Genomic DNA, 13,412 nt, shown 5'->3' with positions numbered 1-13,412 from the left:
CTCCAGAAGTGGTGAATGCTCCAACACTGGAATTTTTTAAGAGGAGACTGGACAGTCATTTGCCTGAAATGGTATAGGGTTTCCTACCTGAGCAGGGGTTTGGACTAGATGACCTCCAAGGTCCCTTCCAACAACTTCTTCTTCTTCTTCTTCTTCTTCTTCTTCTTCTTCTTCTTCTTCTTCTTCTTCTTCTTCTTCTTCTTCTTATTATTATTATTATTATTATTATTATTATTATTATTATTATTATTATTATTATCTTTCCTCACTTGATGCTTTAAACTCTGGTTGGATCTGACAGATGTGCAAACTCACCCATCAAGAAGAGGTCTGGCTGGAGGAAACTGTTGTAGGTGCTGTAGATATCCATGCTCTCATTCCTTTGGCCCAGCGTTCATCTAAGTATGCAAATGAGAACCAAATCAAAGAAACTCTGTATAATTGTTTATCAGCTGAAGGAAACATATAAATGAATGGCTAGTGGTAACCGGGTTTTTTTATGTTGAACTCTTTCATTAGGGCCTTGCCACTCCACCATTTTCTAGAAAGGACTCCAGAACAGTTCCTTTCATGGAATGGTGCCCAGAAAAGGTGCAGCAACTTTATGATATCCCATCAAATCCTGAAAAGCCAAGATTTTGCCCATGGCAAGACACTGCAGTGGAAGATGTAAGTTTGATCATACTTAAATAAATATGTTGTTCTGAATCACAGAGTTATGTGAAGCTCTGTTAATTGTTCAAGAGGCAGATTGTGGGGTCTATGGGGAACTCAGATCTACATACAAAGTGTACCTTTTGAAATTCAGAGGGGGCAGGATTTGGAGTAGGAGCAAGCAATTAAAATATAAACTGCAAAAGGCTGGGGTGTAAGCTTGGATTTATATCAGGCCTGTGAAATCCAAATGCTTCCTAGTGCCCATTAAGCAATGACTATTTCAGAGAAGAAATGAAGTGTAACACCAATAACACATAGGACAAAAATACCCCCTGTTTTTCTCAAAATAAAACTTGAAGTCTCCTCTCATCGTAAAAGACAAGCAAACACATTATAGCATATGGACTTTCTCTGGACCTTGAGCTTCTTTTTACCAGGAAGTGATGCAAATCTGATTAACTAAAGTCCGCACTGATCATATAAACTCACAACAAATTCTACAATTTTCCTCCCTACCGAATCTTCAACAAGTTACGTTTGTTTCCTGCAAGAGTGAAGAACTTACATTCCATTGAGGTTGGTGATCCTGTCTAAGGGGATACTTGAACAAGCAATCTGATCTTCTAATGCTGGAGTAACAAAAAGCCATCATGCCAGAATAGAGCAATCTGAAGGCAATGGAGTAATGGTGTCATACTATGTAGAAACAATCCACCATGACTACTTTTTTAAGATGGATATGTTTAGGTGCAAAACTGAGAGATCAAGAGGAGGAGTCATTTACTTGCCAATAGCTTAGCAATATTGGTTGGCACTTCTCTATCCTCAGCTGTTGACCAGGAACAGCAAGAAATGCCTATTAGTTCTCAATAAACAGCATGGATCTCGAAGGGATCAAAATCCTGACCATACTTCAAGTGGAATCACAGGGGGTAGGTTACAGAAATTTTGGTAGTCAAGAGGTTGCCTCTGAGTTCACATCATCTAGCCCATAAAGTGTTGCTCTCAGTTGTCAAGTGGAGGTTGATATAGGCAGATCCTTTACACAAGGAGCAAAGAGGGAGATTACTACTACTAATTGCTCCAGTGTATGATTACTTGTGGTATTTTTACATTTCTTATGTGTTGGTTTATTATTTGTGTGAACTTTTTTTGTTCTATACATATGAATACAAATATTAAAGAAGAGAACAGAAATGAAGGAGTAGTAGTAATCTATCATGCTTTGTTCTCCTCTCCAGGTTTACGTCATCCCAACACCATCAACTAAACCCATTGCTAATTCTACAGAAAAGCATTACAAAACTTTACCAAATCTTTGGAAATCAGAATGGATCTATGATGTACCTGTGGCACCAGACAAAGCAAAATTAATACAAATTTCTCAGAATCATTCCCCACGGAGACATGCACTTTATGATACACCACCAAGCAGGTTTGATTCTGATGCACAAAAATTATCTCCAATAAATAGAGGGAAATCAGTAGATCTAAAATCATATAATATTCCACCTATACATAGGAAATTAACTTGCCCAGAGCTTCCTCTTTATGATGTACCATCCACCTGCGATACGTTTGTGCAGCGCCCAGCTAGCAACTATGATGTTCCTTCCAATGTTTTGTCTACCAGGACTGGAAAGGAGAGCCAGAAATTGACTCATTATGATATTCCAAAAGGAACGCCTATTGCTTTGGCACAACAGAAGGAAAATAATTACAATTCAGGAGATAACCCATACATTATTCCTTTGCCATCATCCACAGAATGCAACGTGGACCAAGATAGATTGTCTGTTTCCAGTGAAAATAGTAGGACCAGCACCCTATCCACGTTGTCAAGTTCTTCTACCGAGTCCTTTTCATCAACGTTTTCAGAAGAACTTGTCAAAGACACAGCTATGGAGCTTGAGTTGGCTATAGACACCCTGACTAAACTGCAGCATAGTGTATCCAGTTCAGTTGCAAGTCTAATGATCTTTGTGAGCAGTAAGTGGCGATACCAAGAATATTTAGAAGGAAACATTGAGGAAATCCACCGAGCAATTGATCACATAAAAGTCTCCTTGGGAGAGTTTTTGAAATTTGCTCAAACGATTGAAAGAATTGCAGCTTTGGGATCAGATAGTAAGCTTCAGGCAAGAATTAAAAAACAGCTGAATATTCTCTCCGATTCCTTTCAGATTCTGGTACAAACCAGAGACGCCTTAAACAAAAGCAAGTGGTCGCTTGAGATTCTAGCTATTAAGAAACCTCAGAGTAACCCAGATGATCTGGATCAGTTTGTTATGGTGGCTCGGACCCTTCCTGAAGACATTAAGAGATTCTCATCTATTATTATAGCTAATGGGAAGCTACTTTTCAAAAAGAGCTGCAAAGATAAAAACAGCAAAGATTCTAAAGCTGGGGTAGAGCTTAAAATGAAGAACTTCAGTCATGAGAAGCAAGGAGAAAATAATTCTGTTCTAATAAATAGTTTGGACAAAGCAAAACAAAATAATCTGTCTTCAACAGAGACAAGTCTTTCTGTCCCTGAAGACTGCTCTACTCATCCACAGGTTGGTGTGGTTAGAATTACTGTACAAATGACAATATTTTAAAGTTATTAATATGTGGTTGAGAGCCAGTTTGGTGTAGTGGTTGAGGCACTAGGTTGGAAACTGGGAGACCATGAGTTCTATTTTGTGCCTTGGGCACAAAGTCAAGTGGGTGACCTTGGGCCAGTCACTTTCTCTGAGCCCCACGAAGGAGATAAAAAGGAGAAAAACCTTGCCCAGAAAACTGCAAGGACTTGTCCAGGCATTTGACAGGAATCAGCATTAACTTGAAGGCACAAAAAAAATTGTGGCTGAATCCACATACCTGCAATGGCTAGGGATGGACTAACACAGTGGTGGTGAACCTACGGCAAGCGGGCTAGAGGCGGCACTCAGAACCCTCTCTGTGGGCACCCTCGCCATGCCCCAGAGATGGCAACTGTCCCTCTTCAAGCAGCCCGCTAACTCACCGAGGCCCCATGTGGCCGGATGCATCCCGGCATGGCTGGTTTTCCTCCCCCCCGTCCCGTCCCTCCTGGCCTCGCATGCTCTCCTTTTCGTGGGTATGACCCACTGCATCACCTCCTCAGCTGTTGGCCTGCCATCCAGCTCAGAGGCAGCTTCTTTGAACTGCTGGTGCCGGTCGAGGAGCCAGCAGGCTGTGGCTGCTGATGGACACCATTGGCCCCTGTGCGCTTGCTGGCCTTTCTGTGTGGGGGCTGATGGTGTCAGGCAGCAGCCACCCCAGCCCTTGCCTTGCCCCATGGCAGTGGCACCCCTGTCCTGCCTCACCTCACCCCACAGGAGGAGCCTCCTGCCTACCGCACCACCTGCCAGAGACCCCCTCCATCCCTGCCCACCCCCCACAGGCATCCCTCCCCACCAGCAACATGGAGGTGACCACGCCCACCTTGGCCACACCCATCCAATCTGCCATGACCACCTCAGCCACACCTACTCAGTGGGCCATGCCCACCTGGCATCCGGCGATAAATAAGTGGGTTTTGGGTTGCAGTTTGGGCACTCAGTCTCTAAAAGGTTCGCCATCACTGGACTAACACAATGGGTAGTAATGGGAACTGGTTTGAGTGCCTAGGCCAGGGGTCTTCAAACTTGGCCCTTTTATGACTTGTGGACTTCAACTCCCAGAATTCCTCAGCCAGTGTGCCTAGCTGAGGAATTCTGGGAGTTGAAGTCCACAAGTCATAAAAGGGCCATGTTTGAAGACCCCTGGCCTAGGACAATTACAGATTGCTTATCTGTCTGCAGCCCTTCTGAGACTGTGGAAGTACTCTGCTAAAACATGGCCACGCCAATAGCCTGGAAGACCAATAAATGTTTCAGGAAAATTTACTGTATAGCTGAGCTTTACAGTTGAATTTTACGCAGTGCTTCCTCAGCTGCAATAGTATGTGAATGGTTTATGCTGTTGGTGGACTTGCGTGGTCTTAAGTCAGGAAATGCTTTAGAAGAGCCAAAATCATCATACTGAACTGAATCCATAAACAATTTTTACTGACATTTATTGAAAAAGGGATACCATTACAGAAATTCCAACAATTGGATTATTTTAATATTAGAACTTAAATTTTCTCTTTCACCTTGCTAGTGCAGAGTCTTCTTCAGTTTCTTTCATTCACACCCTCCCTGTATCAGTGGGCTGCTGGCCCATTTCCCAGACAACTGAAGAACACACAAGCGTCTTCCCTAGCCATCTCTTGAATCCTTATCAAGCTGGGAACGGATCACTACGAATGTAACCAAATTATATTTAAAACTGCTATTAAGGTCACCATGGGATTTTGCAATTACAGGAAGCACAGCAGGGGAGCTAGTGAGCCTCATTCCATTACGGATAGTTAGAGCTTTATTTTTAGTTTTGCAAACATTAGCTCAGCATGCATAACAAGTGATAGAAATATGTCTTTGAACAGTTATCAGGTGGCGTCATTTTCTTTTGGGGTGGCAAGGAGATGAGGGAAATTTGTGTTCCTGTGAGATCTGCACCGCTTTGTGTTCTTATCTAATCTCAGCATTCTGAGGTCTGCAGGAAATCAATCAGATGTGCTTCAAATGGTTTAGGAAAGACTGTGGAAATGATTTTAATGTTAAACCACACATTATGCACGCAGAAGCTTCCATGTGCAATCAACAGAGATTTAATAAAAGCTTAACAAGCAAGGGACAGTTCTTTGACATTTTGGAGAGCTGCTGCCAATACAGAGCTAGTTGGACAAATAGCTTGCTTGCTAAGGCAACTTTCCACCTTATTATTTGCAGTATTTCCCACATACTTTATAATTCTGATGAGAATAAGCATTTTAAACAGCCTTTCCCACCTTGAAGCACTTATACTTGAGTAAAGCATCTTCCTGCAACCAGCACAACCGTTGAAAAGAATTCCAGGACAAGCTACAGAACATTTATAGTAAGAATTCTCAATGTTTTTCTTTTTTTCATTCTGTCCCTAGAGTTCTCCACCTACCATGAAAGAAAGGACTCTGAGTAAACAAGATCCAGATAACAGAATGATACTCTCCAACCTCTCCAGGCTGTATTTTGGAGCTGTTCAGAAAGCCATTGGTGTTTTCCACAAAACTCTTAGTGATAATCAGACCCCAGAAATCTTCATAGCCAAGAGCAAGCTGATCATTATGGTAGGCCAAAAGTTGGTGGATACCTTGTGTCAGGAAGCCCTTGAAAAGGCCAACCGTAATGATGTCTTGCGTGGTAGCAGCACATTTTGTGGCTTATTGAAAAGTCTGGCAATTGCAACCAAAAATGCTGCAATGAAATATCCAAGTCCTGAGGCAGTTAAAGAACTTCAGGATCAAGCTGATGAATTATCTCAATTCACGCAGCAATTTCGAGATACGATGGAATGAAGGACTACTGGAACAGTTCAAAAGACAAATGTAGATGTAATGCTTGAACAGGATAAAGTACATCCACGTGGAGGTGGAGATGTATGCCAACTTCCCTCTCTGTGTCTCTTAATACAGTTCCAGACAATGTTGGGTGAGAGGCCTGCAAGAGTGTCTTCTCTCAACTGTTAAACAACATTAAATTCTTCCTCATTGTCAAGAATCCTGATATAGAGATCTTTTGAGCAGAAGCTTTTATTTGTATCAGCTTGACATTCATCCTCAACATGCATACAGACATCACTTGAACATAGGTAGCTTGAGGTCAAGGTTCAGTTTATGCAATTCCATTCCTCTTTAAACTGTACATTCTGTTGAGGCACAATGTTTCATTAAGACTCTAAGCGTGTTCGCAAAAACTGTGTCGATTTTTTAGATATGATAGGCCTTTTATTATTACAAAGCATGTGTATTTGTCTGCTTGAAGGTAACAGTACTGTAGCATTCTACCCCATAGAGATGTGGTGCCAATATATACATTTAATAAAAACCTGACAGTCAATTGATATGACAAGATTAGGGATGTTCAGAGGACTTGTTATGAATTGTTGCAATAGTGGTCAAGCTATTAGCCATTCTTGCAACCATCCACTTGGTGGGACATACTCCTTAAGATGGAGCAAATGCTACTGTGATTAACCATGATTTCACGTGTAACAGTGTAGTATGAATTATTTATGCAGCAAAAAGCATGGTAAAGAATAGAAAGTATTCAATAGTCTTGTGATTACTAATTGGGCTCAGCTCTGTTATTTATCTTAATTTCTCTTCTTTCTCATTTCCTTGAGCCAATTGCCCCTTTTAAAGAATTGCATCATCTTCATATCAACAAACATGCATTTTACTTACAGTTCAAACAGGAGCAGTGTTCACAAATAGGAGAAAAGACATTATTCTGTGTGGTCTTGCAATGAGAGATCAAAAGGAAAACAAAGACAACAAACAAAAGGGAATCTTGCAGAAACTTACAACCTCCGAAGAACTGCCTAATTATATATTAAAAAGCTATTAGGTGCAATTAATCCTTCCTTGTGCATGTAGGATTGTTTAGCCAAGAATCAGAATCATGCATTCATTCTTTTTCTCATTATATACTATATGTGAATGGCATCCTACATTTCAGGAATTAGACAGTATATTCTCACATTTGTGGGTGGTCAAATATACCTTAAAAATGAGTGCAAATTACAGGTGAAGTAGACTGAGGACAAATATACATTACCCAATCACAGTCCTAAAAACAGAAAAAAAGGCTTGGAAATGTGTGCACAATTTTCTATTTCATTTGGGCAAGGGTATGTCTTGGGGTACATTGCAATCTGTGAGCTAGACAAAATCAACTCCACATAACAAGGGTCCATAGTATATCTTTCAGATATTAGCTATTTCAATTCTTGTAACTTCTACAAAAATGATAATACCTTGCCAATAAACCAGGTCTTGTTGTGCACTATTTTACTGTGAATACATTGTGCACTGAAGTGTAAGCAACCACTTCAGTTTATTTATTTATCAAATTTATATACTGCCTATCTCACAATTTAAGTGACTGGGAGATTGACAAATAAGTTCCATTTGTGTCTTGTTTTTAAGACAGCAGGAGAAGGTAGATAACTTTGAATTATGGATTTGAAGACCATTATTCAAGTTCAAGTCCCATGAACAGCAAGAATGAACAATAAATTAGCCCTTGAGAAAAGCTGAGTGTGCTCTTATGGTGATGAGGAGTAAGCAGAAGTTCATAAAATGATGTTCAGTCCTCCCCCAGCATGTTCATACACCAATAATATTGTTCTTTTTAGTGCCAAAGACAAAGGTTTACCAAACGTTCAGGAAGAATAGAACTGTTTTATCAGCTTACTGAATTAACCCTTTTTTTGGCTTTACATAATACTCAGAACCACACACAAAATGGCCTATGATGAACACACTAACATACAAGAAATGTTAGCAAGGTTAACACTAACTGAATTTACTATGTTATATGACTGCGTCCATAAAGTCACTACCTGACCTGATTAAACACATTGTGTAAATATAAACACAGAGTATTGGAGACACTGACCCTTCCACCTTCAATAGAAAACTTATTAAAGATTTTCAGTTCTCTCTGCTATTAATTAAAACAGCCTGACTTTTTTTAAAGCTTTGTCAAAAATATCACATGCTGGTGTTAAAGGAATCTATTCATTACAGTGAATACAAATCTTTTCAAGCTCATTAGACTGAATGATATTTAACACTGGAAATCAAATATTGAGTGCCAATTAAAAAAATATATGTATCTGATAGTTGAACTGTGAAGTTCTTGGGGCTCTCTGAGCTTGGTTGTTTCTTTTCATGATGAAAACTCTTTCATCTCACAACAAATGGACAGAACGAGCCAGAGTTTCAATCAAACTATTATTAATCTTAGATCAAACCCAATCAAAATGCTAGGGAATTCAGGGAAGCTTGGCCCGCAGACAAATTAGTCTCAATAGACACATAGAGATAAGCCACATTTACACACCATTCGAAAGAGTAAATAAATGAAAAAAACCTAGGAAGGAATCAGAAAGAACACATTCCCATATTCAAATAAGCAGGGATCAACACTACACGAACAACCAAAGAATCACCTAATATCCTAATCAAGGAACTACCAAGAAGAAAACTACACACTCACCAACATTGGCAGGGCAAACTATTTATAAACAGGGACAAACCCCACATTCATTGGCACTGATGATGTAACTTAGTTGGGGAATAAAATGTCTTCAAGGAAACAATCAAACTCAGCACCAAGAACTCCAAATGCTGAGCTCCAGAAATCAAATATTTTGTTATTTGTTAAGTTCAACTTTACAGATCATAGAAATGTACATAAAGTTTAAATTCACCACCAATCAAAAGTGTGTACAATCACACCTTACCACCAGATCCTTCCTATTATTCCTCCACTGCAAGTCCCATGGTGCTTACCTGAAGACAGAACAAGAAGCAATGGATGGAAGCTAATGAAGGAGAAAACTAACCTAGAAATAAGGAGAAATTTCATGACAGTTAGAACAATTAATCAGTGGGATGGCTTCTGGTTATGGGTGCTCCAAAACTATTGATTTTTAATAAGAAATTGGACATCCATTTGTCCAGAATGGTATAGGGCAGGGGTAGGCAACCTCGGCTCTTTTATGACTCATGGACTTCAATTCCCAGAATTCCTGAGCCAGCTGTGCTGGCTCAGGAATTCTGGGAATTGAAGTCCATGAGTCATAAAAGAGCTGAGGTTGCCTACCCCTGGTATAGGGTCTCCTGCTTGAGCAGGTTGGACTAGAAGACCTTTAAGGTCCCTTCCAGCTCTGTTATTCTGTTAAATCTGCCCAGTTAACTGTGGCTGGGATCAGAATCTTAGTTTTACATCATCATCCCCATACTGCCTCAACCATAAAACCCAGGTTAGTGAATTCGCACGAAATTCTGACTCCTGAATTCAACCTACCGGCTTGAACGAGCACAGGGCAAATAGGGCAGCGTTTCTCCACCTTGGCGAGTGGAAGATGTCTGGACTTCGACTCCCAGAACTCCTCAGCCACGCTTGAAGCTGAAGTCCACACATCTTCCAGTTGCCAAGATTGAGAAACACTGCCCTAGAGCAGGGGTCTTCAAACTTGGCCCTTTTACGACTTGTGGACTTCAACTCCCAGAATTCCTCAGCCAGGTACTCTGGCTGAGGAATTCTGGGAGGTGAAGTCCACAAGTCGTAAAAGGGCCGTCCACAAGTCGTAAAAGGGCCAAGTTTGAAGACCTCTGCCCTAGAGTAACGTGTGGTTGTCTAATTTGTGTCTCAGTGTATAGTGCGAATACAGGCCTAAGGAGAAACTTCCGCCTTGGGAAGCCGCTTCGTTACTAGGTTACCCGAGTAACGTAACTGCAAACGTCATCACGCCTTGCCCGCCGTTCTGCGCCGGAAAGCTCGGGTCATCTGACCGGAAGCGTCTTTCTGCTTGGCAACCCGGAACTTACAGAAAGCGAGTTGAAGGCGAAATGGGTTGCGATGGAGGAACAATCCCGAAGCGGCACGAGCTGGTGAAGGGCCCTCGTAAGGTGGAGAAGGTGAGGCCGGAGTGAGAAAGGAGAGCTCCGGCTGGTGGTGTGTTCCGCCCCGGAGTAGAGAAATGGTGGCCTAGATAGATCCACTACTTGAGTTTGGGTCCTTTTTGCAAGTATAGCAGACAGGAGTTTCATCGAGTTTCATAACGTTAACTTGCTTATGGGAAAAGTAATTCCAAGAATAAAGAGGGAGCTAGGAATCGGTTTGATTAAAACGGCAAGCTTTTCTTTTTAATGAGGATGTGTGGGTGGGGTACTATCCACATAGTTTCAAATGTTCGAGGAGAAGATAGAAAAAGGCCATGTCAGAGTAAGTGTTGAATTGGGGTAAGGCTTTTCACCAACTCAAAATGTGAGATTATAACTTGTTCTTCGATATTACAAATATCCAGATGAGCATGTACCTGTCGCTGGGTCGGCAGCCAGACTTACGTTTTGACTCCAATAAGCATGAAGAAAGAAACACAGAAATACATTATGCTGTGGGCATTTGCTTATTTCTGTGGTTACTTCATTTTTTGTGAGGGTGATTGAAGCCCCTTTCTGGGTAGAATGGGTTTGTTGGTTGTTGCTTGGTTTGTGCCACTTTTTTGTTTTGTTTTTTACTACAGTATTAATGCTGTCCATGTTTTTATCTGGGTGCTGCCAGGGTCACAAAGAGTAGGGAGATATAAATATTTGATAATAAAATAAAAAATCATTTTACGCTTATAAAGTAGAAATGTAGCATTCTGAAAGTAACTGGTATGATGTGAAGCAGCAACTAAAAAAGCCAGTATAGTCTTGGACTGCCTAAGAAAATCTACATAGATCAAGGCACAGTAATATCTATTCTGTGTTACATAGACTTCCAATAAAGAAGTATATATGTAGCTTAGTTGACCAACTGTAATTTTTCCGTGTATAGGACAACTTTGCAAATCCAAATGGGGCAAAAAAAATTACATGTAAGTACAAAGATTTTGAATTTAACAATAATATTTCTTTTTCTAAAATTGTATATAATTTGTTATATTCCTCAGGTTGACAAAAATGCAGAATTAGTAGCCCAATGGTACTATTGCACTCTAAGTCAAGAAAAGTTAAGCCGACCTATAGTAGCTTGTGAACTTGGCAGGTAAGATTACACTTTAAATTCTTTTTCAGACAAAGTCACATGTTTTGAATAAGTTTGAATTAGAAAGTTAACCTATTTTTCATAATATATTTTTTGCTATAGACTTTATAACAAAGATGCAGTCATTGAATTTTTGCTGGATAAATCTTCTGATAAAGTCCTTGTGGAAGCTGCATCCCATATCAAGAGTATTAAGGTATGTTAATGTGTTTAAAATACATGTTAATGATTATAGTATACAAGTTAAGCAGAGTGCCACAAAATTTCTCTTTAACTTCCTTGGTATTAATGAAACTCTGAAGCATCTTATTTATGCAGTATGTTTTTTTATATAAAAGGGGATATGTGAGATGCATTTTCTTCCAAAAACAAATACCAGCATGTTTCTTTTTTGCTTCTGTGACGTAAATATATACTGTCAGGCTACTGCTTGTTATCTATGCTGCCTTCTTTTTGCTTCTTATGCCTAAACACAGTCATAATTCTTCCTGTAAAGATTGCTTTTTCTCCTTCCCTCATGCTTTTTTCCAGAATCAGACCCTTTTAAACTTATAAAGGTCCATTGATGTGGTTTAACCTAATTCAAGAAAAATGCTTTTATCACCAGAAACTGCCTGTTTCCCAAAGACATTGTCTTATGCTTCAGACTTGGCCTGAAGTCAGAAACAGTTCTATTATCCCTTTCTTAACTTGCTGAAAGAAAAGGGAGGTGATCCTAAAAGCTGTGCTATATGTTAGAATCACTCCTAGCAATGCTGAAGCCATAGTACATCATCAGGAACATAGAATGCTTTCTATTAAGTGTGATCTCACTTGCCAGAAACTGCCTGCTTGCATCTATACCCTATATATTTTCTTCTAGAATATTTGTATTTTTCATACTCTACTGTTGTCTTCCAATTTAGGTGATACTTCCTTTATCATAGTGTCAAAACAAGTTACATAAAGTATTGTTCATTTCTTGCAGAATGTCATAGAATTGAATCTCTCAGACAATCCAGCTTGGACTGGTGACAAGGGTAATACAAAAGGGGATAAATATGATGACATCCAAAGTGCACGTTTTATTTGCCCTGTAGTTGGATTGGAAATGAATGGAAGGCATCGGTAAGTGTGTTCATTTTAATTAGGTTATAAATAATATGCTTTGCTGCCTTTTTTTAAATGTGGCCTTTTTCATAAAAAGATTGCTTTTTCTGTTCCATGATCTTTCCAAACTATAAAAATAGAGGATGTAAAGTGTAATTGAAATCCCAATGTTATAAAAACTGTTTAATAGAAGTAATACATACAAATGCAAAAAATATGACTATGACTCCAAGTGTTTGATGAGGTACTAATAAATAGCTCAGTGAAGATAATATCCCTGTGAAAAACAATATTCTATGTCAAATATCGTTCAGAAAAAATTAAGTATAAAAATGTTAATATGACATTACTTATGTACAAATCTGTGGTAAGATTTGACACAATTCCCTCTCCATCTCTGTTCCAATTCAGAAAACATCCATCATGATATTTTTAAACAATGATTGAAAGTTCTAATTCTGTCAGGTAGAAATTCCTCTAATGTACACAACAAAAAACACACTGATTGTACTAAATAGCCAATTGTTCACTTGACGGGTTTGATTGGCTTATTTTTTTAATTGAAAAATTAAAGAAATTCTGGAACTGCTAGAGAAGGAGCAAAACTAATAAACTTGGAAATTGGTTGTACTTGAGTGAACTCTCTTCTATTCATCTTTTGTCTTTAGTCTCTTATGAACTCCATGGAGCGTAGTTTAAAAAAGCCTGTAATATAACACCAAATGGCTTCAAGGCAAATGCAGATAATTTATTATCAGTAGTATAAATTATGAAATTGATTATCTAATTATACAATTGTGTGTTAAAATGAAGAGTAATGTAGATACAAATTAGAAACTTCAAATAAGACAGAAAATACACACTGAAGGTGATCTTACATTTCCCCCCCCTTCCTGCATCTTTCTGTTCTCACAAACATAAGAAACTGCCAGATTCCCAATTACTTTTGAATACACTTTTTCAGAAATAAACATATGCGGCAGTAAGCACCATTCT

The 13,412-nt window shown here is 39.3% G+C and overlaps 2 protein-coding genes across 2 annotated transcripts in view; both read left to right on the top strand.

Moving 5' to 3' along the window:
* Positions 1-6,714, top strand: part of CASS4 (Cas scaffold protein family member 4) — a 37,878-nt gene extending 31,164 nt beyond the window's left edge. Inside the window, exons 4-6 of the mRNA XM_081325857.1 lie at positions 520-669; positions 1,899-3,215; positions 5,666-6,714. Coding sequence (XP_081181983.1) covers positions 520-669; positions 1,899-3,215; positions 5,666-6,079 — 1,881 coding nt within the window. The 3' untranslated portion in view covers positions 6,080-6,714. The remainder of the gene's footprint in view (positions 1-519; positions 670-1,898; positions 3,216-5,665) is intronic.
* Positions 6,715-10,092: 3,378 nt separating this feature from the next.
* RTF2 (replication termination factor 2) overlaps positions 10,093-13,412 on the top strand; it is a 53,587-nt gene continuing 50,267 nt past the window's right edge. The window contains exons 1-4 of the mRNA XM_081324082.1: positions 10,093-10,213; positions 11,233-11,327; positions 11,430-11,523; positions 12,295-12,434. Of these exons, the coding sequence (XP_081180208.1) occupies positions 10,145-10,213; positions 11,233-11,327; positions 11,430-11,523; positions 12,295-12,434 (398 nt within the window). The 5' untranslated portion in view covers positions 10,093-10,144. The remainder of the gene's footprint in view (positions 10,214-11,232; positions 11,328-11,429; positions 11,524-12,294; positions 12,435-13,412) is intronic.

Source organism: Vipera berus (genome assembly GCF_964194415.1).
Source record: "Vipera berus genome assembly, chromosome: 3".
NCBI lineage: Eukaryota > Metazoa > Chordata > Lepidosauria > Squamata > Viperidae > Vipera > Vipera berus.
Note: the sequence above shows the minus strand (reverse complement) of the source record. Positions and strands in the feature narration are given on the sequence as shown.